The sequence below is a fragment of the Kogia breviceps genome, chromosome 7 (genome assembly GCF_026419965.1).
Source record: "Kogia breviceps isolate mKogBre1 chromosome 7, mKogBre1 haplotype 1, whole genome shotgun sequence".
Lineage (NCBI taxonomy): Eukaryota > Metazoa > Chordata > Mammalia > Artiodactyla > Physeteridae > Kogia > Kogia breviceps.
Genome location: NC_081316.1, coordinates 117,182,428 through 117,207,054, shown reverse-complemented (window position 1 = coordinate 117,207,054; position 24,627 = coordinate 117,182,428). Strand labels below are relative to the sequence as shown.

Here is a 24,627-nt window from a genome sequence, read left to right as displayed (position 1 = left end):
ATGTCAAAAACCAAACCCGAACTGCTGGGGGTCTGAGCTCACTAGTGAGACAGAGAAGGACCAGGAAATCCTCCCTCTGTTATAGACAATGTGTGGATCACAGCAATTAACCAAAGTTATAGAAGATGAACATGGATTGACGCAAAAAACGGTATTATTTTGTTTAGAAAAAAAGAACTGTTTATATTTAAATGCCATCACGGGCTTTTGAGAAAAGCTGTTTATTCCTTTCTTTGAAATCGAAATCCTAGAGGCCCTTCCAGCTCTGTAATACCATGATTTAATCTTTGGTTCTAAACAGAGAACCAAAGTGTAGTGTCCTACACTAATTCAGTGTAGGACATCATCACTGGAAAAATATTACATTTAATTAGTAGTTTATGAATGCGACCTTAGTTAAGAACACTGTTTCCACCACTTATTAACTGAGTGACCCTAAGCAAGTTATCTAACCTCTCTAAACCTATTTTTTTATCTGTAAGATGCCTTTTTCAGAGGACTGTCTTGATGGTAAAGTGAAATCATGTTTTGTGAGCTGTTCAGCACAGTGCCTAGCCCACAGCAAGCAGTCAAAAGATGGATGCTATTATTACCGAGGATTTAATGGAAATTAAATTTAAATGAGTCTTTAGAACATTGCCTGGCTCAGAGTAAGCACTCACTTTTAACAGAAACGTATGAATTGCAAATGAAATTTGAAAACAATACATTTTTTTTTTTAATCTTCATGCAGTGGCTACCATAGCATTTTAGGGAAAATTTTACCACTAATTATGTGTCTTTGGGTAAGTCACTTAACCTCTGAATTTGTTTTTTCTCTGCAAAATTTGAGTGGAAATGGATCAGATGGCCACTAATGCATCTTCCAATTGGAAGGAGATTCTAGAGATAGCAGAGCTTAGGATACATCATAAATTTATAATATATACCCTATAAATCTCTAGTGATAAGCTAAGAGATAACCAGTTACTAATAGTATGAGTTAATTAAAAACTTAAAATTCATAATAAACCTGTAGTATAAGGTATCACAAACTTCCTTTAATTATTTAAGGACTAATTAAATAATAAATAACTGCTAGATACAGAATTAAAGACAGAGATATTTTGATTTTCATTTTTTATATAATTATGTTAAATTATGTTAAAATTCTTACTCCACATGAATCACAGACACTGAGTCTAAATAATCCCACATTCCAAATTTGAGGACTCCAAATTAATGTCGCTCTCCTGTAATTCAGAGGTCAACAAACTGTTTCTGTAAAGGGCCAGATAGTACATATATTTTAGGGGCGCTTAACCGTGCCCTTATAGTACAAGAACAGCCAATGTGTAGATGAATGACTGCAGCTGCTTTCCAAAATAACGTTATTTATGGACACTGAAGTGTGAATTTCATACCATTTTCAAGCATCGTGAAACTTTACTGTTCATTTTCATTTGTTTCAATCATTTCAAAAACGGGGGTGGGAAGCATCCTTAGTTTGTGGACTATACAAAAGCAGGCAGCACGCAGGATTTAGCCCACGGGCCGTGGTTTGCCAGCCCCCGGTGTAATTATGCATTGGGGGAAAGACCCGAGTAAGGTAGGAAATGCGCAACTGGCAGATACCCCCCCTGGGATTTTCACTGGCCCGTTGTTACACTTTGTTTTGTACTGTTTCCACCTGCCATTCTCCTGAGGGCTTTCGCCACAAGCCAGGGATCCCCTCCCAGTCCCGGCGGCAAGGGCACTAGGTGGAAGCATAGCTCAGGTAAGCCTGACACCTTGAGGATGTAGTGCAAGTGGCAGGCATCACCCTGGAGTTACCAGCAAGGCACGTACAGCTCCGGGGGAGGGTGGATCCAGAAAGGTGGAGGGAGGCCAGCCACGCGCACGCTCAGCCCGAAGTCCACGACCCGACCTCTCTCCAAAGAGCTGTCTTTGGAGGCATTTCATTCTATTTAAAAACAACAACAACTCGCAGACCCCTCCTAGCTGAAACCAGGAGGCCCAAGGATGTCCAAGACTTTCCCTGGTCTGGTTAAATCTCCCACCTGCAGCCATTTATATACACATGGGAGGAAGGGGACTGAGCACAACTGCCTCCCCAACGAAGGAGAAAGAAAGGAAACCTGAGGACCCAATTACTATAGATAATCAGGAGTTCTACTGGGCCGCCGGGGTTGGGCGGATGGTGAATAGGGGACTTTAGGCTCTAGGAAGCAAAGACCGATGATGATCACAGAGTTACAAAAGGCCTGAAGCAAATGGGATGGATTACTCATTGCCGGGCCCGGGTCAGACTCCCACAGGGCTGTTTCACCATTGTCCTGGGATGAAGTGTTTTGCTCATTTTTGGAAAAGGATTGAAGAGGCCATTCTTTCCATCCCCCTGCCTCAGGAAGTGTTTCCCCAACACTCCAGTTATTCCTGTCTTGTAAATTATCCAGGAAAGAATTCTCGGGAGCAGGATACGATCAAAAGCTCCTCCTTCCTTTCATCTAACTCAAAGCCTGCTGTGTTTCTGAGAAAGCAGAGAGGGGGGACGCTTGGAGGGAAGTTGTCAGGACTTGCCCTGAGATTCTGTAGTCGCTAAGGAACTTCTGTGTCTGGGAGGGGCTCCTGTTCGGGGGTAAGAAGCCCTGAGCGTCTCACATTCGTGCTGATCCTGCATAGACGGTGAGGGAGTGGGATGGGCTACAATGAGGAAGGGGCGACCCCGACTGTCTGTGGGCACCGCAACCCAGGCGGAGAACTAACTGGGCAGCTGGGGTAGGTGAGCCGGCAAAGGTCCTGAGCCCCAGGAATCGCCCACACTGACAACTCAGAGCCCATCCTTAGAGAACAGGACCCTTGGCCCAGCCCAGACCTGTGCCATTAGGACTGGGGTGCCAGCCAGTGCTGCTTTTCGTGGTCTTGAGAGAGGACCGTACCATTCCCCTCGCCGGGTTTCAGCCCCGCTCATCCCAGGGAGGTGACGTCGTAGGACAAAGTGAATCAACCCGCATACACACTGGTACCCACAGCCATGGGCAGTGCCATGGGCGGTGAGAGTGCCACCTTTCTTGAGGTCCCCGGGCAGCGGAGCACTGTTCCAGTTGAGTTTTCAGGGCCAGACACGAAGCCCCTGGAGCTCAGGTGCCCTCCTCGCCAAGTGCTTAACCTGCCCCGGCGTGATTCCACCCTGCTGCCACCTCCCCTGGCGTAATTTACCCCCGTGCTGGGTTCTGCCCCCAGCCCCCGACCAGGCAGTCACAGAGTCCTTGGCTGCCTTAACCAGGTGTTGTAAACGTGTTTTTGAGCAGACAGAGTGACTTTAATATGACCTTTCTCGCCTCCCTCTTTTGCTTAAAATGAAAAGCTCTCGAACCTTCTCTGGAGATCTCTCTTCTGCACAGTCGGATTCCCGAAGTGACACTGTCGCTGGGACCGGTGTGAGGGTCTCCTGGGGTATGTGTCCCGGGCACTTGGCCTCAGAGGAGGGAGCGACTGGGGTCTCCCCAAGGACGCTGGCTGAGGGGCCCGTCCAGCACTGGAGGAGTTAATGTGGGACCGCGTAAGCGAAGGGGAAAAAGTTGGAGTTGACACTTAAAGGGGGGCGGGGGGGCGGGGGAGCGAGCCCCGCTGACTCCTGATTGGTTTTACATTTCATCCAAATTTTTTTTTCTCTCCTCTCTCGCTCCCTCTTTTCGGTTTCTCTCTCTGATCCCAGGGGAGGGGAAACGGGAATAGTGAGAGATCAAAAATAAACCTCTTATGTCAAAGCCGGGGAGGAAGTATAAATACGAAGGGCTCGGCAGCCCACTCTGGGCTTCCCGGGCTGGGGAGAAGGCAGGCGCGGAGGACGCGCGCGCGGCAGGGGCGCCAGTTGCTCGCGCTCGGCTGGGCGGGAGGGCGCGGCGGCAGCGGCGGCGCCAGCCGGAGGGGCCGCCCGGGGACCGCGCCGCCAGGCGCCCACCGGCCGCGCGGCCGGCCAGCCGCCCGAGCTCCTGCCCGCGCCGGGCCCGCTTCCCCCGCCGCCCGCGCCGCAGCCGCAGCCCCCATGCCCCGCGCCGCCCCCCGGTGGCCGCCGCTCCTGCTGCTGCCGCTGCTGCCTCTGCTGCCGCCGCCGCCGCCGCCGCTCGCCCGCGGCGCCCCGGCCAGGCCTGGAGGCGGGGCGCCGGCCTCGGCGCTGGTGGTGCCCACGCGGTTGCCGGGCGGCGCGGGCGAGCTCGCGCTCCACCTGTCCGCCTTCGGCCGTGACTTCGAGCTGCGCCTGGCGCCCGACGCCAGCTTCCTGGCGCCCGAGTTCAAGATCGAGCGCCTCGGGGGCTCCGGCGGGGCGGCCGGGGGCGAGCAGGAGCTGCGCGGCTGCTTCTTCTCGGGCACGGTGAACGGGGAGCCCGAGTCGCTGGCGGCCGTCAGCCTGTGCCGCGGGCTGAGCGGCTCCTTCCTGCTGGACGGTGAGGAGTTCACCATCCAGCCTCAGGGCGCGGGGGGCTCCTTGCACCAGCCGCACCGCCTGCAGCGCCGGGGGCCCGGGCGCGCAGCTGCCGCCGAAGCCCAGCCCTTGCCCGGAGCGCGCGAGTGGGAGGCGGAGAAGGGAGAGGGCCAGAGGCTGGAGGAGGAGGAGGACGAGGAGGACGAGCAGGGCAAAGAAGAGGAGGCACAAGGCGCCAGCGAGCCGCCGCCGACCCTGGGGGCCACGAGTAGGACCAAGCGGTTTGTGTCTGAGGCTCGCTTCGTGGAAACGCTGCTGGTGGCCGATGCGTCCATGGCTGCTTTCTATGGAGCCGACCTGCAGGTAGGACTCGCTCTGCCCGGAGACACCGGTCACCTCCCAGAGTCTCCAAATTCTTCCCTTTCTGTCCCTCTGAGAAAACTCTTCCCGTTCCTCACCCCCAGACAAGGTTCTTTCCTTTCTGAGAAAGCCCAGTAACTCCTTTCATGATCCCTGACACCTGGACTACCTCCTGCTCCTCCCATGTGTCCCTTCCAACTTAGAGTGCAGGTCCTGGGCTTCCTCCTCCCTGCTCAGCCCCGTGCCTCACATCCTGAACTGAAAGTGGGTTTTAAAGCCCCCCCCCCCCGCGCCCCAGACACCTGCCCCTCCCAACAGATATGATAAGTGAACATCTGGGGAGAACCTCCACCCCACCCCCACCTCTCCGCCCTCTGCTGTCTCCAGACCTGGGAGGCTCCCAGACCTGGGAGGCAGCTGGGATGGAAAGATTCCCTTTGCCTACAGAACTGAGGCTGCCATAAGTAAAAGACATTGTTTGCAGGGAGTTGAACCTGGAAAGGGGCTGCCCAACTTCTGTGTGCCCAGCTGGTTCTGATCAGGGGCACGGACACCTTGCCAACCTGGCGCTCAGCCTTGGCAGAACTTGGCAGCGCCGGCATCAGCCCAGCAAGGGAGGGGGAACAGAATTTCTGCCCAGGGGCTCAACCCGGGAAACTGAAGCTTCAGTGGAAAAGGGAAGGAGAAGGGGCTGGAGATCTGAAATCCTCTGGTGAATGTTCCTGGTGGAGCCAGAACTATCCTTGGTCCACCCGAGCTGCTCTCTGCCCAGACACAGCTCTCTACCGAGCTGGGGCAGGAAAGCTGATTCCAGGGGACAGCTCCTGTAGCCGGGCCATTTCCAACTAGATTCCAAGATGGTGCAGAATCATCAGGAGGTGTGTGTGTCACCCTACACCCCAACACCTCGTGAAGTGGAAGGGTTCCAGGAGAGGCTGCGCTTTCTCCTTCCTGGGGGAGCGCAGAACCAGAGACGTGCGCGGTGGAGAAGAACTGACCTGCCCAGCGGTCACAGTTTCCTGAAAAAGGCACCTTGGCCGCTGCTGCAGCTCAGTTGCTGCCTTTTCGGTGATGGCAGTCTTGGCTGGGACCCTATTCTAGGCTCGGCCTGTGCCCAGCTGTTGCGGGCACCGAGTGCTTCGGCATCCCCTGTGCAGCATAGTCTAGACAGTTGCAGCCGGCCCTCCAGCTTCTCGCCCCAGCCGTCTCACTCTGCAGTCACTGGGAAATGCATTCTAGATGGAAGGGTGGGAAGAGCTGGCTGCTCCCCTGGCTGCTGCCGGCCGGTAAAGCCCCGCGGGCTCCACGTGCCGACGTCCAGGTATTCGGTCCTCCCAGAGCACGGGGAGGCGGCTTGGAGCCGTCAGTGAGGTCTGCCCCGGGACTGTGGGTCTGCACTGCCTATCTGCTTCCCTGCCTTCCATGAGAGCAGGGGGAGGCACCAGCCACCTTCCCTGACTCCTTTCCGCAAGCAAGTCCTCCAGAGGGCGGCAGGGCGGTGGGCTTCTCCTGTCTCGGGTGAGGATGGCTACCCCAGCTACCAGGGGCTCCATCAGAAAGCACATTCACCGCAAACCCAGAGCTGAGGGGCTCAGCCCCTCCCATGCACGACTCCTTTCTGACAGCTGCCTGAGAACCGGGAGGTAGGAGAGCCAACAAGAACACAGAGCAGCAGCAGAAAAAGAAATTTGCCTTTCGGTCTTCAGAGCCAGAATGTCCTCCCGGACGATTTCCTACCATCTCACTCTGAGCGCAACGCCCAGACACTTCAGATGCTGTCTGTTTGCCTCCAGCACACCCTCGGCAGCTCCGGGTGTCAGAGCCATCCGAAGACAGGCGTGCTTGCTGCCGCCAGGGCTCCCAAGCCCCTGAAGCCGGGGGCTGGGCTGGGCTCTGCCCAGGTCTGCTGCACCAGACAAGTTGACTTGCTCTTCGCAGAGCCACGCAGGAGCACTTCCACCCTCGCATGACCCCTGGCTGGGTGACCCAGAGCACGCTTGCCCCATCTGTGCCCCCCGCACACACACAGGTTTCTGGACCATTCACAGACTGGCCCCTCTGCAGCGGGCGGCTCCCTCGGGCCGGGAGAGTGCATCGCAATAGGCGTCAGGCACCTTGAAGACCGAGGTCCCCTCCCTGGGCAGGCGGGGGCTCCCTCTCTCCTTGGGGCCAGCCCTGCCGCCTCCCCCTCGGTCTCATCACGTCACTGCCTGCAGCCTGCTGTCGCCGCGCTGGGCTGGGGCAGGGGCTGAGACACAGCTGTTTCTATGACTGGCCCCTGGCCCCTCCTGCCCCAACCGCTCACCGGCTATGGGGGTGCCACAGAACAGACTTGAACTTCTCAGCGCCATTCCCTGGGCTTCCTGGCTCAGACAAGACAGGAGTGGATGTCAAGGGCCGGTTCCCCAAGACCTTGCCTGCCCAGACCCACCTCCCGAAATAGAGCCTAGTTCTTTACAAGTAACTCTCCGAGGGGCCTCCTGGAAACTCCGTTCACACAGACGGAAAAAGCTTCGGGGTGTCCCGGTAACGGGGTGTGTGAGGAGGATGACGAGCCCCTTCCCCCTCACCTGTGAAGCGAGGCGCCTGCACTAGGTAATCGATTCTCGCCTAAACGTCGATGAGGCTGCTTCATGGTGAGTCTTCTGGAAAGTTCAGCACCACGTGGAGAGGCCACCCGCCGAGTGAGCTCAATCTGCAGAGTGGTTTCCACGCACCACCTGGGAGGAAATACCTGCGAAGGGGCAGAGGAAGAAAGGGCAGCTCTCGCAGCACCGAGTGCGGTGCTGCTTCACCGATCTATGCCGCCTCCTGAGCACCAGGAGGGTCTGAGGCCCTGGCTCCCCTGACATCATCCACGCTGTGGGACTGGGTCACCGAACCGAGCAGCCCAAAGACGTCCAGCCGCAGTGAGAGGCCCAGTCCTGAGAAGGAACCGCCTTCGAGGCCAAGAGAAAGAATCAGCCTCGTGCAAGGCTGGTCTCACTGCTAAGCGACAGGGGAGTCTTCCAGACTCTGTACACTTGAGTTCAGTCAATCCTTTGACAGGAGGGGCCCTGTCTCCCACCTTCTTCTCTGGTTTCAGAGTTAAGGAGCTCAGACAAAGGGGGCGTTCTGAAAGGAGGGACCACCTCGGAAGAGACCGTTAACTCTGTCTGCATCCCGCCACAGCTAATTGTTCCCTGGATGAAACTGGAGCAGGAGAGGGGCAGGTGGGGACGGTGCTGCACCCCGTGGTTGGTCTGGGAAGCTGTCCTGCTGGGGCAGCAGCTGCAGGCTGAGCTTCTGAACTCACTGCTGAGCAGGGAGGGCCCCCAGACAAGACCAGAGGAGTCCCAAGACTCAGGCTACTAGCAGGTGGTTTCCGGGAAGGGCCAAGTCACAGCCATTTTGTCTCCCCTCGCCCTTGACCCCTGGGGAAATGTCTCCCCCGCCAGCCCTAATACCCGAAGTGGCCAAGTACCCCAGCCCGCCCGGCAGAGCCTCCATCTAGGCCTGTTCGTTCTGGCGTAATTATTAGTAGTCTCATCTTTCACTCTCAAAAGTGTCCCGTTTTGGATAATAACAGAAACAGACACATGCCCGAGTCTCCACAGGCCACGTTATATGCAATGTGAAGTATGTTCCCCCACTGGCAGAAGACCAAGTCTTCTCCATCCCTTGGGTCTGCTGCCGTCAGAATGATGGACTATATGAAGTAGTTCACAAAGAGAAGGCCCTAGTATTCAACGGTCTTTGATTCACCGCTTCCCCCCCCCCTCCCCGGGGGGAGGGGGAGTTGGGCAGAGACAATGTCAGGGGCACCCTGGCTGGCTTGCTTGCATGCTTTGTTCGGGCTGTGCTGCAGTTTTCCTCGCAGCAGCAAAGAGGGTGGCAGCCAGTGCCGTGATGAAGAGCGTAGACTTTGACAGGAAGTAGCCATGAGTGGCCTTGAGCCAGTTACCCATTTCTCTGTACCTCGATTTCCTCGCCAGCCTGACAGGCACAGTTATACCAATGTCCTGGCAGTGCCTCGAGGAGATGGTAAAACACGGAAAGCACCTGACCCAGAGCCCGGCACATGGTAGGTGCTCGGCGAAGCGTGGCTGGAGCTAGAGTTGCCTTGGGTGATGCATTTGTCAGAGTAGGAGGGCAGGGCGGTCCCACGCAGCACAGGACCTGCCTTTCAGCGTGCTCTGCCTGGACCGTGTCCACTGGACTCCCTGTGGTGCTGGTAACTGCGTGCTTTGGCGAGGTGGCCTTGCCCCTCGCTGCTTGGAGGACGAGGAGGGGTGAAGGACATCTGTGCAGGACCCTGTCTTTTCTCCATCTCTTCTTTCCTCACCCTTTGCTTCTCCCTCCTCCCCAGCAGTCTCAAGCCCCAGAGAGATGCCAGAAGGGAGAGTGATGGCCCCGTTGCTGAGGCCGCAGGGTTTCCACGTTACCACCCCTCCTCTCCCTGCCTCTCCCAGGCGTGCTGCGAGGAGAGCGCTGGGCCCACGGCGTCAGGGATGACGTTCTGAAGAGAAGGAGCTGCTGGAAGTGTGTTTGGCCCGGGCCCAGCCTTCCTCAGACTCCCGCCGTAGCTGGCCTTGGCTGCATGGGAGGGAGCTCCGGGGGAGGAATCTCCTTGTTTGTTTCTCAGAGAATCAGAGGGCTATGTCCCAGCCCAGCTGGCAGAGTGTCTTTTCGCTCCTCCAGGTCCTGGGGGCGCCAGTGGAGAAGGAGGCTCCCTGGAAAGGGCCCACCTTTCCCTAAGGAGACCCAAGAGCAGGAGATCCCCAGGCCATTCCAGAGTCCAGTTGTGTGACCACCCCGGCCCGGCTGGCCCTGGGCTCTGACCTACCCGACCTGGCTATGGGGAGGTTGTCTGCTGGGGGCTTCTCTGCAGCCCGCAGCCCGCACCCACGTGGTGCACAGGGAGGTATAAATAGACAGGGTGCAGTAGAGCAAGCGAGCTAACCTTCTCCTTGACTGGCTCCTGGGCCCACTCTCTGTGGGACTGGAAGTCAGGCCTGCCCTTCTGGACCAGGAGATGGACCCAGAAGCGGGGGCTCACAGACTCACGGCTGCCCACCTGCCCAGGCCCAGGGGCCCTTCCCCCAGGGCGCTGTCAGATGCACAGGCAGCCAGGCCACCGTTCCTCAGAGGAGCTGATGCAGGGGTGGCAGGGCATCCCGTCCCCAAAAGTGCAGTGAGGCAAGACAGAAGGGGAAGTGAGCCGGGCCAGGACTGGGGACTTGAACAGAAACTCTGGCCCATACAGTCCTGGCAGCCCTCTTGTGATGGGAATTATCTTCTGAGAAAGCAGCCAGAAGGACCTTCAAATGTCCTCCCATCTAACCCACCTCCTGGAAGGGAAACGGCTCTCAGGCCAGCTCAGCCCCCCAGTTGTTACTCGGGGTCTAGAGGAGATGCTGTGAGCTGCCTGAACTCAAGCAAGGAGACTCCAGGAACCTCGGTGTCGGGACGCGCCCCCGTGCCGTCCTTTGTGCAGCAGTCTGTACGTGTGCACCTCTGGTTCTCATCGGCGGCATGCCCATCGCATGGTCTCTGCTAGTCTGACCGGGCAGCTTGGGAACCAGACCTTTCTGAAAACTTAGGTCTTCCGTTCCTTATTCTGAGCCTTCGGGGACTGCTTCGGAGCATCTGGCGTTTCTCCTCTTCACACCTTCTTTGTAAGACGTCAGCTGCCCAGTTTTGAGATTGTGAAGGTGGGACTGAAAGGAAGGCCTCCTGTGAGGAGAGTTTCAGGTCACCTCGGAAGAAGTTGCCGGGGTTGGCCCCGGTCCTTCCTGGGGTAGGAGACCCCGGACGCAGCAGAGGCCTGCAGGAAGTAGCCCCAGCAAGCTGCCACTCCTCAGCCCTCGCCCCCAGTTGCATGATGATGCGATTGCTTGTTTCCCTCAGGGATCTGACTCCAGGGGCTGGTGCCAAGTTTCAGCTTTGCTGATAAGTTGTTTACATCAGCCTAAACATAGCCGGAGTGCTTGACACACTAAGTAACCTGCCAACCCCTGTTGTGGGGCTTACAAAATATCTGGCTGGTTGCCTGCGAGGTGAACAGACAGATCCCATTCACAAACAATGGGATTCGTCTAGAACTCCCACACATGGCCTCAGCCCATGGAATGTCCGTCCGTCTCTAGCCTTTCACCCTCCTTTCCTTCCTTCCTTGTCCCACCTTCCAGAACACAGGAGGCAAGAAAGAGAGGCTACAGGAGGTGGTGCCCTAGGGAGCAGGGAGCAGGGCCGGCCACACTCCTGGCTGGAGGCCTGAAGGCCTGTATGCCTCTGCCCCATTCGTCTCCTGTTCTGCGAAGTCATCCAAGAGGACTCCCTTCTGCAGGTCCTGGAGGCAGAAGAGCGAGCGCCATCTGGCCTCCCCCAAGGCCTCGGGAGCAATTGGGGCGGAGGCCAAGCACCGACGTCAACTCGTTCAGCTGGCCTTGGTGGGGCCGGAAGCGGTGGGAGCCGGAGCGCCGGGGTCTCACCGACCCACCCGATTCTCTCCCACCCCTGGGCTGTCCAGGCAGAAGCCAGGAGGCCAAGCCCTGGGAAACTGACCGAGAAGAGTGTAGACCTCAGAGACGGACACACTTGGGCTGGCACTCCGGCTTGAAGAGCTGCGCGGGGGAAAAAAAAAAAAAAGAAAAAAGAGCTGCGCGGCTGTAGACAAGTTATTTAACTTGTGAGAACTTCCACTCCCTCGTTCGTGAAATGGGGATGACAATCCCTACTTCCCAGAGTGACCGTGAGCATTTAATGAGGTGACACGTGCACCGTCTGTGACTGGTGCAGGGGAGCTATTGTTAGGAGTGATCGTCAGAGCCGAGTTTTCCCATCCTGAAGAGAAGGGGTTACCCCAGCAGACATCAGGAAAATTCTCGACGGATTTTAACCTTGAGCGCTCAGATAATTGCTTCTGGGCTGAGGGCGGAGAGGGGATGGGTGGCTGGCAGGGAGACGGCTGGTGTCAAGGTTAAGGTAGAAGAACCAGTGCAGTCCACTAGAAGAACTTTCTGTGGTGATGGAAATGTTCCGTCTGCTCAGTCCGATGCAGGAGCCACGAGCCACGAGCCATACACGGCTATCGGTGCTCTTGAAATGTGGCCAGTGTGGCAGAGGGGCTAGGATTTTAACTGAATTGAATTTTAATGGATTTAGATGTCCATGGCCACATGTGGCTGCTCAGGATGTTAAGCGCTTAAGCTTTGGAGCCAGGCGTTCTGGGTTCACATGCTGGTTGACACACTAGCTGTGGGACCTTGGGCCGCCTACTGAGCCGCGAATTTCTTATACGTACAGTGAAGGGAAGTAATGCCAGGGCCTCGGGGGTTCTGTGAGCCTTCACCGAGATGCGATATACCGATGCCCAGCACACAGGGTGCATAACTCGGCGTGACGGGGCAGGGGCGGGCGGCGGCCAGGAGACTTACCCCTCCCTCTCCACCCCTCCTTCCTGCAGAACCACGTCCTGACGCTGATGTCTGTGGCGGCCCACATCTACAAGCACCCCAGCATCAGGAACTCCATCAACCTGATGGTGGTGAAGGTGCTGATCGTGGAGGACGAGAGGTGGGGCCCCGAGGTGTCCGACAACGGCGGGCTGACGCTGCGCAACTTCTGCCGCTGGCAACGGCGCTTCAACCAGCCCAGCGATCGGCACCCCGAGCACTTTGACACGGCCATCCTGCTCACCAGACAGGTCCGCGGGCCTCTGGGAACCGGGGCGGGGTGGGAGGGTGCGCCGAGGGGGCCACGGCCGCCCAGACCCGGGGACCGGCTCCCTCCTGGCCCCAGCTAAGACACCAGGAGCCTCGTGTGTGGACAAGGAGGAGGAGGAGGTCACAAGGACATGTATGACGTATTTGCGAGGGAAAGAGAGGAGGTCGTGGGGGCTCTTCTCCAGAAGCTTGTGACCAGCTGTCTGCTGAGGTCATAACAAGAGGAAACGGGCTCAAACTGCCCAGAGAGCGATGTGGAGCTGGAACTAAGACAGGAGGTCCAGCTGCAGTGGGGGTTGAAGCCGGTGGAGGTAACCAGGGGGTCCCCTCGAGATTTCCCCGATGGCAGGAGGTCTGCCCATCTCCCTGGTGTGGTTTAAACAGATGGCTTCCTGAAGGCCAGCAAGTGTGGTCACGTGTGGAGGCCCTGCTCACCCCCCAGGCCGCACGTACAACCCCAAGGCGAGTGCTGCGTTTTTAGCCCCACTTTACAGCTGGGGAGACCGGGGCACAGAGCTGCCACCCCGTGGCAGCGCCCGCAGTCAGGCCCCGGCCACCTCGCTGTGGGGTCCACACCCTTAACCAGAGCCAGACGATATATCCCACCTCCCGGGACAAGCTTTCCGAGTCCCCGGCAGCCCGAGGACACGCCGACACAGAAGGAGAAACGGCCTTTGGGGAGAAATAAGGATTTGGCTTAAAACGTGTCCTGCGTCTCCGGAGGCGCAGGAATGGGAAGGGTTTCCATCCTGTGTCTGTCCTCACGTCCCACTCTCTCCGCGAGCAGAACTTCTGCGGGAAGGAGGGCTTGTGTGACACCCTGGGCGTGGCGGACATTGGCACCATCTGTGACCCCAGCAAGAGCTGCTCCGTGATCGAGGACGAGGGCCTGCAGGCGGCCTACACTCTGGCCCACGAGCTCGGTAAGGCTCGCCACACCAGAGGCCTGGGCTGCTGGACTGGGTGGGAGGACCCGCCCTCCCGAGTCCAGGCAGTGAGGCACCCCCAGGACCCTGCCGCCTCTTGGGGCCACCCCTCCTCGTTCCGGCAGGGTGACTCTGCCCTCGTGCTGTCTCCACCCCGACCCTGAGCACGGGGCCATCCTCAGAGGTCACCAGGGAAATGCCAGTGCTCAGGTAGACCGTGGGGCTGCAGCCCGGCTAAGCAGTCAGGATTCTGGAAGGTCAACTAGCAAATGACTGAGACGAGTGTGAATCAGCACAGGCCCCGGCAGAAACTAAAGGGGCCCCGGTGTTCCTGGTGCTATGAGCAAGCTTCCTGGGAGAGGAGGGCCAGGCAGAGTGGGCCGGGAACAGTCTTTGAGGAATAAGTGGAGCAGCGTGGTGGTCCCTCGAGGGGCTGGCGCTGCGTCGGCTCTCAGAGGCCCTCTGCCCCCTGGGCGGGTGGCTGAGGGCCGTGGCGACACCAGGCGGACCGCGGGTCTCGTCCTCCCCAGGGCACGTCCTCAGCATGCCCCACGACGACTCCAAGCCCTGTGCTCGGCTCTTCGGGCCCCTGGGCAAGCACCACATGATGGCACCCCTCTTCGTCCACCTGAACAAGACGCTGCCCTGGTCCCCCTGCAGCGCCATGTACCTCACGGAGCTCCTGGACGGCGGGCACGGTAGGTCCCCCAGGCTTCTCCCTGGCCAGCGGCCGGCACCTGCAGCGCGGACATCTCGGCCTGGGAGAGACTCAGGAGCTGTGTCCCTGCCACCCCGCCAGGCTCAGTGTTCTGACCACTCCACAGAGCATGTCCTTCCTTGGCCCAGCTTCCAGCGGCCCCTTTAGATGATCCCACAGAGCAGGTGGAAGTAGTCTGAGAAGGTCTGTCTGGAGGAGGTGGGTTCGAACAGAGCTCGAAGGAATGGAAGGATTCTTGTCGTGCAGAGGGGAGAAGGGAGCTTCTGGCTGGAGCAATAGATCACAGGGTAGCGTGCAAGTGGCAGAGAGGCAGGAAGCGCCCCGTGAGGGCGAGGTGTGGGGCGAGGTGCTTGGTGAAGGCAGCCTGACTTGTTGAGTAAAGCAGTGAAAACACAACTGGTTCTTGATTCTTTTGTTTTGTTTTTTTTTTTTGGTTGGTTTTTTGTGGTACACGGGCCTCTCACTGTTGTGGCCTCTCCCGTTGCGGAGCACAGGCTCTGGACGCGCAGGCTCAGCAGTCATGGCTCACGGGCCCAGCCGCTCCGCGGCACGTGGGATCTTCCCGGACCGGGGCACAAACCCGTGTTCCCTGCATCGGCAAGCGGACTCTCAACCACTGCGCCACCAGGGAAGCCCTGGTTCTTGATTCTTGATACAAAAATAATAGATGGTCCAACATCAATACTTTGGCTTTACTTCTCCTGGCCTCGTTTTTTTTTTTTTTTTTTTTTTTTTTTTTTTTTTTTGTGATATGCGGGCCTCTCACTGTTGTGGCCTCTCCCATTGCGGAGCACAAGCTCCGGACGCGCAGGCTCAGCGGCCATGGTTCACGGGCCCAGCCACTCCGCGGCACGTGGGATCCTCCCGGACCGGGGCACGAACCCGCGTCCCCTGCATCGGCAGGCGGATTCTCAACCACTGCGCCACCAGGGAAGCCCCTCCTGGCCTCGTTTTTAAGAGTCCATTTACATCCCCAATTATACTGTGACGTAGATTAGTGTTACAATTAGCTGGCCTTCGCTAGGTAGACACTGAATGCATATAAGATGTTCTGGATACCAAAAGAAATGCAAACCTTAAAAAAAAAAATTGCTACTGATAGTCAAAATTTGGAGGAGCTTCCGTGGATGACTGAGTGTTGACAGTTTGTAGGTGGAGGTCAAGGAGGCCTCGAGTGGGATGGGGTCGGGGGGGACCCCTTCTTCCTATTCCTCTGCTTCCTCCACAGGAGACTGTCTCCTAGACGCCCCTACCTCAGCGCTGCCTCTGCCCACAGGCCTCCCAGGCCGCCGGGCCCTCTACGAGCTAGACCAACAGTGCAAGCAGATCTTTGGGCTGGGCTTCCGCCACTGCCCCAACACCTCTGCTCAGGACATCTGTGCCCAGCTCTGGTGCCACATGGATGGCGCCGAGCCCCTTTGCCACACGAAGAATGGCAGCCTGCCCTGGGCAGACGGGACGCCTTGCGGGCCCGGGAGCCTCTGCTTGGATGGCAGCTGCCTGCCTGAGGAGGAAGTAGAGAAGCCCAAGGTGAGGGACGGCCACTGGGAGTGGGGGACAGGGAGGGGGAGGGCGCTTTTCAAGGAGGAAACCACACTTGAGAGCCATGAACTAAGAGACTTCGGGCCAGGGGCAACTATGAGGGAAATCACTCACCTTTGGACTGACAAAGCAAAGCGTATTTATCCAGAAGCTGTTCCAGACTGTGCTCAGAGCCGATGGATGATGTCAGCAGGGCTCCGGGCATTTGGGGGACTCCGCCTTTGGGGCTGCCACCGAGTTGACTTGAAGGCCTGTGAGGCTTGGTGCTAGGTGCGGAACACTCCAGCGCAAGAGCAGCCGTGGGCACTCAACAAACAGAAGCCGTTATGAATTCTATTATAAACGGGTAGCGTGACAGCAGAGGAGGGACATCCAATCAAGAATGAGGGGAAGGTATTCATATGCTACCCGTGTCGGAGCTGAATGCATGGCTAGGGCTCAGGAGAGTGAGAGTAACTGTGGGAACTGCTTGCTCAAGGAGGAGGGAAGGAGGAATCAGAATCACCTCTGACCAGGCAGAGAAAACCTGGCAGAGGAAACTCACAAGGAAAGGCAAGGCAATGCCAGTGAGAGTTTTCAAATGATTTGCTCCTTTGCCCTGCTCTGAATACCTCTGAACTGTCAGGCTGATCACATTTCTCTGCGAGTCACTGAGCCACCTGTGAAACAGCATGCAGCGGGTTCGCCGCCTGGGCCCGGCCCAGCTCTCAGTCACCAGGGTGGCCTGAGCGCTCACCCTCCGGAGGGCTGTCCTCAGCGGTGCTTCCATTGCACTGAGGCCCGGGATCCCACGTGGGCGGGGAAACCACATGACTCTTCTAAGCCTGAGCCAGGACGGGGTCCACGGATTCATCCTCAGCCCCCTCCCAGCCCACACCCGACACTGCGCCTCTCCCAACCCTGTCCTGTAGCGTGTGCTTCACACATTCCTGAGGGAGAGGCAGGGAGGGAGCCCATCCAACCTTTCCCAGCACCATAGCCAAGCCCCGTACAGGGAAGGGTGGCCAGAAAATGATCACGGGATGATGCTTTTCACCTATTTTTAAGGGGAAAAGACAGATCATAAAATACTGTGTATATGTGTGTGTGTGTGTGTGTGTGTGTGTATGTATATGACAGAATCATATCTGTGTAAAACAACCTGGCACCTTCATGATTCTACAGTCAGAGCAAAGGTACAAAAGGATATTGATGAAAATCATGTCAATCGTTTCATCTGGGTAGTGGTATTTTGTAAGCGTTACTTTCTTTTTTACACCTTTTTGTATTTTCCATTTTTTATATGAGCACGTATGACTTCTGTAACTTTTTAAAAATGATTTTTACTTTGAAAACTTAATGAACCCCCCCCCCCCAGGGCAATGCCTTGTCCTCAGGGTCAGTTGTAAAGTTGGAAGCAACTCTAGTTTATTTCCCAGCACCAGCCTACCCCTGGACCTGGCAGCTGGTAGACTAGTGGCCACACCTCCTAGAGATTAGTCCTTTAGATCAGAACTTATCCGCCTCAGCACTGGTGGCATCTGGGCTGCACGCGTCCCGGCTGTGGGAGGCTGTCGTGCTCGTTGCTGGATGTTTAGCAGCACCCTGTCCTCCACCGGCTCAAAGGCAGCAGCCTACGCCCTGCCCAGCTGTGACAACCACAGGGTCTCCGAACGCTGCCACGTGTCCCGGCCCATGGAGGACTGCTGCGTTAGACCCAACCTTCTTCCCACAAAAGTGTTTCACTCAGCACCTCCTGTTAAGCACCTTACAAAGGGCAAGGCACTGTTGTAGACACCAGGGGGCCAGCCGCGAGCAAGGCCAGCGCAGACTGTGACCGCGGAGCCGCAGCTGCACGGGCCACACAGCCCCTGCACAAATGAGTCAGGCAGTTTACCGAGCTGCATGCACCAGGATGGGCGCAGCTAGGTGAGGAGGTCACACCAAGAGCCGAGGCTCCCCACTCAGCGCAGCCTTGTGTGTTGCAGGCCGTGGTGGACGGAGGCTGGTCCCCATGGGGACCCTGGGGAGAATGTTCACGGACCTGCGGAGGAGGAGTACAGTTTTCACACCGCGAGTGCGAGGACCCCGAGCCTCAGAACGGAGGGAGATACTGCCTGGGTCGGAGAGCCAAGTACCAATCGTGCCACACGGAGGAGTGCCCCCCTGATGGTAATCGCCACCCCGGCCAGAGCAGCTGCTGTGTTGCCTGCAGCAGATCCCCAGAGGAGTGCGGGGGTCTCCCGGGCGCAGAGCTTTCCTGGGCGCAGACATAAATGGTTTAGAGCAGCCCGTGGTGACCCAGGACAGCTCTCCCTGTCCGGGGAGAGCCTGGCAAAGTCAAGGAGAGACACTGCCCTGGTCTTCCAAGATGTGGAGGTGGTGGGCGTCACTCCCAACCAAACTTATTCTTTAGAGCTGGGGGAGGGCTTTGCAGAGGGGCGAGCCTCTAGGGTAACGTCTGAACCCTCGTCTGTGTGCAGACTGGAGGCGTTTTCCAAAGCCAGGGTCAGAGCCAAACCTCCAATATCTTTCCAGCCAACATCCAGCTCAGGGCGGAGGGGAGATTTCTGCATCTGACCCTAGCACCCACTCCCCCTCAGAAGAGTTGCCCATCTCCCCTTGGAGCATGGTAACTGCCTGGCGGCCCCTTCCTGGGAAGCAGCCCCACCTCTGCCTCTCCTGGGGACGTCCTCCCCAGTGCCTGCTAGAAAGCCCACACATTAACTCAGGGGCGGCAGACGACGTGAGAGCAAATCACTGCAGGTCTTTTCCCCACCATCCCATCCAGCTCCCCTTGTGCAGCCCCAGGAAGTTGGCAGGCAGCAAATGACAAGCAGGGAGATGCATCCAAGCGCAGAGGCGCACTGGCACTGGAATGGTGTCTAATGAGGGAGTCTGGAGGCTTTGCAGTTTTGCAAGATGAGGAGGATCAGTAAACGGCACGAAGCTCTAGAACCTCTGCCCTGGAACTGTGGGAGTCTGCCTAGCAAACGGGTGAAGCGTTCCTGGGGGGATGAGAGACAGAGAAAGGGGAGGGGAATGAATATAGGCATGAGGTAGACACGGACCACGGGTGATACCATGATTTCAGGTGCACCGGGGCCAGCCATCTCAATCAGTGAGTGTTTCGGTGCCTCTTGTGTGGGTAGAACTGGAATAGGTGTTATAATGACATAAGAAGCATGTTCTCTGTCCTCAGGGAACATGCAGATCTTGTTAGAGATCCAGACCCCTTTTACAGGGCAATTAAAGGTTAAGCTGTGAGGCGCAGACCCCAGACTGACAAGGAATCCAGGGCGAGGAGAGGCCTGGCCTGGTCGGAAGCTTCTTGGGGAGTCAGGGCTGAGCGGGGCCTGGAGGGCTGAGACAGTCATGAGGGGCAGGAGGACGCGCTGCGGTGGGGGCTATGATCGCCCTCCCAGGGCACAGCTGGGCAGGGCGGGCCAGCGTTTCCAGGCCAGCCAAGGGTGCGTAAAAGCTAAAATAGCCTCGGGAGGCTCTCTGTGCTGGCCGTCCCATCAGGTCACCTGGGAGGCTTTTCCAAACACAGAGGCCCGGACGCCTCAGGTGTCCTGACTCAGAATCTCAGGAGGAGTGCACGGCCGCCTGGGATTTGAAGCTCCACAGACCACGCAGATGTGCAGCTGGCGTGGAGAAACCTCCGTAGTAAGAGCGGGTTTAACTTCAGGATCGTGGAAGGGAAAAACCCAGGTCTTACTTCAGACAGATTGTTCCGGAGGCAGCGCGCAGCAGGATGGGAGAGGAGGCAGGCTGTGTGTCGGAGGCTGGGCACCAAGTCTCGCAGGAAACCACAGGCCTTGGCTTCTGAGCAGTGGACCAAGACGCTGAGAGTGGGAAGGAGACGATCACAGATCGTCCCGGGTAGAGTACAGGGCTTAACGACAGGTTGGAAACAGTGGATGTAGATGCGCAAATATTCAGAAGATACCAGGGTTCCGGTCTCAGGCTGGAATGTGGCAGCATCACCAAATGAAAATCCAGCCAGTTCTTCATATGGAGAAACCATATGGAGTTGGGCCTCGCGGAGCTGGAGGTAATTGCAGCATCTACAAATGGAGCTCCCCCAGAGAGACCCAGAATTACAGCGAGTGGGGTGTAGAGGCAAGGTCAGAACTAGAGATGTAGATCTGGGAGCCTTTGGCCACATGTCCACGGAGGTCAAGATAAATCACGATCAGCAGAGGCCCCCAAACATAACTCCACGTGTCACTCCGTGCTTCCCCTGTCCCCACCTAAATGTATTCATCTGTAAAGCAGAATTAATATTCTCCCCACGTGGGAAGACTATTTTCCCCAGAAAGCCCAGCTGAGACTGGCTGCTCCTTTCCTTGCCCCGTGAGTCGGGGCTTAGGTCAGTGTCTAGGAAAGGTTGGGCCCAGGTGACACTGGACCTGTGTCCTCGGGTTGGGTCAAGTCCGGGAGGAAGAAGGGTGCCCGGAACCTTGGCATTTCTCCCGTGAGGTCCTCCCTGCTTCGGCTCAGTCTGTAAACTCCATGCCCTGTCGCCCTCATTTTAGGGAAGAGCTTCAGGCAGCAGCAGTGTGAGAAGTACGACGCGTACAATTACACAGACGTGGATGGGAACCTGCTGCAGTGGGTCCCCAAGTACGCAGGCGTGTCCCCCCGGGACCGCTGCAAGCTGTTCTGCCGAGCCCGGGGGCGGAGTGAGTTCAAAGTGTTTGAAGCCAAGGTGAGGATCCTTCTGGAACTCGGGTGCACAGGTGGGGAGGAAGGCCCCCTGGCCTGAGCCCAAGAGTGGGCTGCGTCAGTGCTCACTGGGCCCTCTGACCCCCCGCCCCCCTTCCCCACTGCAGGTGATCGACGGCACCCTGTGCGGGCCCGAGACTCTGGCCATCTGTGTCCGTGGCCAGTGTGTCAAGGCTGGCTGTGACCACGTGGTGGACTCGCCTAGGAAGCTGGACAAATGCGGCGTGTGTGGCGGCAAAGGCAACTCGTGCAGGAAGGTGTCCGGTTCCCTCAACCCCTCCAGGTGGGTCTCCCCAGAAGTTCTGTCCCCAGCCGTGCAAGCGGACCGGGCTTTGGAGTCACAGGGGCCTGAGTTTGAATTGTGGCTGCTACTCTATCCCCGTGGAGCGCTGAGCTTCAGCTTCTTCATGAAACGCGGCGTCCTCTCTATCTCAGAGTCTCCGTGATGAGGCACGAGATGGGCAGAGCACTTGGCCCAGGGTCTGGCCCGCAGAGATGACGGCTCTCAGGGCAGCCAGAGGCCACATGGATAGGGATGTGTCTTCTCTGAGTCAACTGGCGGTGGAGCTACACTGAGTAAGCGGGGCCTTTGCCAGAAAGCAGCTCTTCCAGGCCTGCTGTGGGAAGGACGTTGCACCCTAATCTGGCGGGCCCTGCCCTTTCTGCAGGTGGATCTTTAGAAACGGGGGCCCACAGGGGCGTCTTGGCAGCCTCAGGGCTTCATGAATCTGAGAACTCCAGACGCTTTCTCACACCTTAAAGCCACATGTTCATAAAGCTCCTATATCTGTTCAAGTGCTTTCACTTCTGGGGGCTCGACGGGTTCCTAAGATAAGTCTACTGGGGCCAAGACCGTTACTCCCCTTTTACAGATGAGGAAGCTAAGGCACAAAGAGACTACATGACTCTTCTGGGGTCACAGTGGTAGGTCACGGCGGCCAGAGGTGAGCCTAGGTTTATTCATTCCCGGGCGGTTTTTCTCCTGTCCCCCCAACACTTCCCGGGGAGGAAGGGCTAGGGCCTGCGGCCACACTGTGCGCCTCTCATCAGCCTCAGAAAACAGAATCTGCCTACAGCACACAACTCAGGAGTCTTTTCAAATTTAAACTCAAAGGTTATAGAACAAAGAAGCATGGGGTGTGGGAGAGTCAGACATTGAGTCCCTTCCCAGAGCTCTCTCGGGCCTCAGACATGGGGCCTGGGGTCCTTTCTCAGCTGCCCAGGGGGCGTGAGGCAAGGACAGCAAAGAGCAGGCTGACTGGCCTCCTCAACCCTCTTCACTTCCCTCCCAGCCTACAAAACCAAATACTTCTACCCCGAAAGAGAAGAATAAGAATTAAGGTTTCTCCATCCCACATAAAGCCCCAGACCCACGATAAAGTTGAAAGATTTTCCCCGAACAGTATCCCAGCACCCCAGACAGCCCTGCGCATGGTGCTGGGCACGCCCAGGAGAAGGCTTCTCAGAGCAGGCTGTGCTGCCCTGCTTCCTGCCCTAGAGCCACGATAACCGAATACCAGGAACTGATGGACTCTAAGAGGTGGTGTGACGCGTCCATCTGGTCAGCTTCTGGAACTGGTGTGTGGATCACATTTTTCCACATGGGTGTGAGCTCTGGGATGAAAGTGGCCAAGCAGAGTTTACACCAGTGCAAGGAGCTGCACGTGCCTGAGATCTCTTTTCAGCCAAGAGCCCAGGTTTGGCAGCAACAGCTCAGCGTTCACCCCCTCTGGGCTGCCTTCCCCTCTGTGCTATTGTCGAGATCTAAACTCCAAACATTTTAAGTGATTTTTTTTTTTTTTTTTTTTTTTTTTTTTTTTGCGGTACGCGGGCCTTTCACTGTTGCGGCCTCTCCCTTTGCGGAGCACAGGCTCCGGACGCGCAGGCTCAGCGGCCACGGCTCACGGGCCCAGCCGCTCCGCGGCACGTGGGATCTTCCCGGACCGGGGCACGAACCCGTGTCCCCTGCATCGGCAGGCGGATCCTCAACCGCTGCACCACCCGGGAAGCCCCCAAACATTTTAAATAGAGCTCCCAGGCCAAGCAAAAGTCCCGGTGTACCAAGGGTTCCTGTTGGCCTCAGCAGCTAATTTACTGGGCACTCTGGGGCGACTACTTCCTTATTTGCTAGCAAACTTCTGTCTGCCCACCCCCAGTCCCCGCATGCTGACTTCCAGAGTACCGGGCTGGGGAGCCACGGGTCCTAAAGGTGTCTTCTGTCATAGTTATGGCTACAATGACATCGTCACCATCCCAGCCGGCGCCACGAACATTGACGTGAAACAGCGGAGCCACCCAGGGGTCCAGAACGACGGCAACTACCTGGCCTTGAAGACCGCCGACGGGCAGTACCTGCTCAATGGAAACCTGGCCATCTCCGCCGTAGAGCAGGACATCCTGGTGAAGGGCACCGTCCTCAAGTACAGCGGCTCCGTCGCCTCCCTGGAGCGGCTGCAGAGCTTCTGGCCCCTGCCTGAGCCCCTGACCGTGCAGCTCCTGTCACTCCCTGGGGAGGCCTTTCCCCCCAGAGTCAAATATACCTTCTTTGTCCCTAATGACGTGAACTTCAGCACACAGAGCAGCAAGGAGAGAGCGACGACCAACGTCATCCAGCCCCTGCTCAACGCGCAGTGGGTCCTGGGAGACTGGTCTGAGTGCTCCAGCAGCTGCGGGGCCGGCTGGCAGCGGCGGGCCGTGGAGTGCCGCGACCCCAGAGGCCAGGCCTCCACCACCTGCGACGAGGCTCTGAAGCCTGAGGATGCCAAGCCGTGCGGAACCCAGCCGTGCGCCCTGTGATGCAGCAGGCGGGCCAGGCTTATGCTCACGGACTCGGGGCGCGCGATGCAGACCAGGGTCACGCTACGGTGACCCCACGTCTGGGGGTGGCGTGGCCTGCCTACCCAGGCCCCCCACTGCTGCAGCTGGGCATGAATCCATGGGGGGAGGAGAGGAGAGGAGCAGACCACAGATGCTAAAGTCTACTATCTAGTGGGTTGGACCTTGCTTGGGTTCAAGCAGAGGGCATAGGTTAAAAGGTAAAGAGTGCTCTTATGGACCCAAAAAGAAGACTCGGTCAGCCTGTTTGCAAAGGACTAACAAAGTTAAACGAGAAAAGTTTTTTCTACTTGGTTCCCTCGTTAAATAATCTACCTCAGAGGGGAAAAAATTAGTCAAAGAGAGATGTGGAGTAGGGGTGAATGGGGAGTGTCAAAGCAAGCACTGTAGCTGTACCCCGAACTGTCTTCAGAAATGACCAGGAGTGTCTTCAGTATTAAACCCATCGCCTGGAGGGCTGCGAGTCGCAGGATTGTGGAGAGCCCTGTGTTCTCAGGCTCCCACCTGCAGGGGTGGATCCATTTCAAGTATTTATGCAAATGTGTCTCTGAACTAAAGTGTGATCTTGCGCCAGTGGAGTGGTCTGATCTGGTTGAGTATTTCTTTGGAAAGGGCAGGGGACCCAGGGCCCAAGGACAGAGGCTAAAACTAGGTCGGCTCACCTTGAGCACAGCCAGGGAAGCTGGCACCTTGCCTGCACCTCTGAGGCCTCCCCCGAATTCTCACGACTGCTGAATCCAGGTCGTTCAGGCAAGTCTTTATCCGCATAATCTAGACCAGTGGTTCTCAAACTTTAGTGGGCATTCGGGTCATCTAAAGGGCTGTTTGAAACACAGATGGCCGCGCCCCACCCCGGAGTTTCCGATTCAGTGGGTCAGGGGCCTGAGAATCCACATTTCTAACAAGTTCCCAGGTGACATGGAGGCTGCTAGTTTGGGGGCTGCACTCTGAGAACCACTGCTCTAGTGGAAGCTTCCAGCTCTGAGGTAACACAACGTCATCCTCGAGAAAGCCCATGCCACTCCGCTCTGCATATGTCCTCATCCTCACATTTACATACTGACCAGGCAGAGACGCAGGATTCTCCTAGCATCTGAGGCATGCTGCACCTGTTTCTAAGTAACATCACATCCCAATGACCTCAGCTCCTCCTCTCCACGCCCAACGTCACTCCCAGCTCACAACTCTTTTGACCCAGGCAAATTGCAACTGTCCCAATCAGCCCTTTTCCACAGCCTGACTTCCCCACTAGCCACCTGAAACCTGCCTGAGAGCCTCCCAGGTCCCATCTTCCCTCCACGTCACCTCATCTCTTCCTGGTCAGACGGAGCGCCCAGCTCGGCTTCCATACGGTCCGGTGTAGAGGGAGCTCAGTCCTTGGTCATAGTGGGTGAAAAGGAACAGAGGACGTCAAGAAATGACATT

The 24,627-nt window shown here is 57.2% G+C and overlaps 1 protein-coding gene and 2 long non-coding RNA genes across 3 annotated transcripts in view; 1 reads left to right on the top strand and 2 right to left on the bottom strand.

The window, feature by feature from the left end:
• LOC136794543 (uncharacterized) overlaps positions 1–22,151 on the bottom strand; it is a 26,959-nt gene extending 4,808 nt beyond the window's left edge. Inside the window, exons 1-2 of the long non-coding RNA XR_010841526.1 lie at positions 15,772–22,151; positions 7,336–7,499 (exon numbers count right to left, since the gene is read on the bottom strand). This is a non-coding gene — a long non-coding RNA (uncharacterized lncRNA). The remainder of the gene's footprint in view (positions 1–7,335; positions 7,500–15,771) is intronic.
• ADAMTS8 (ADAM metallopeptidase with thrombospondin type 1 motif 8) lies at positions 3,742–23,780 on the top strand. Its single transcript, XM_059069752.2, is given in 11 exon segments — positions 3,742–3,922; positions 3,925–3,969; positions 3,972–4,768; positions 12,213–12,452; positions 13,259–13,394; positions 13,928–14,095; positions 15,344–15,645; positions 17,625–17,808; positions 20,178–20,350; positions 20,475–20,650; positions 22,593–23,780. Coding segments are annotated over 11 exon segments (2,973 nt in total). The 3' UTR covers positions 23,164–23,780.
• The window catches only part of LOC136794542 (uncharacterized), a 72,534-nt gene continuing 70,094 nt past the window's right edge, over positions 22,188–24,627 (bottom strand). Inside the window, exon 3 of the long non-coding RNA XR_010841525.1 lies at positions 22,188–24,627. This is a non-coding gene — a long non-coding RNA (uncharacterized lncRNA).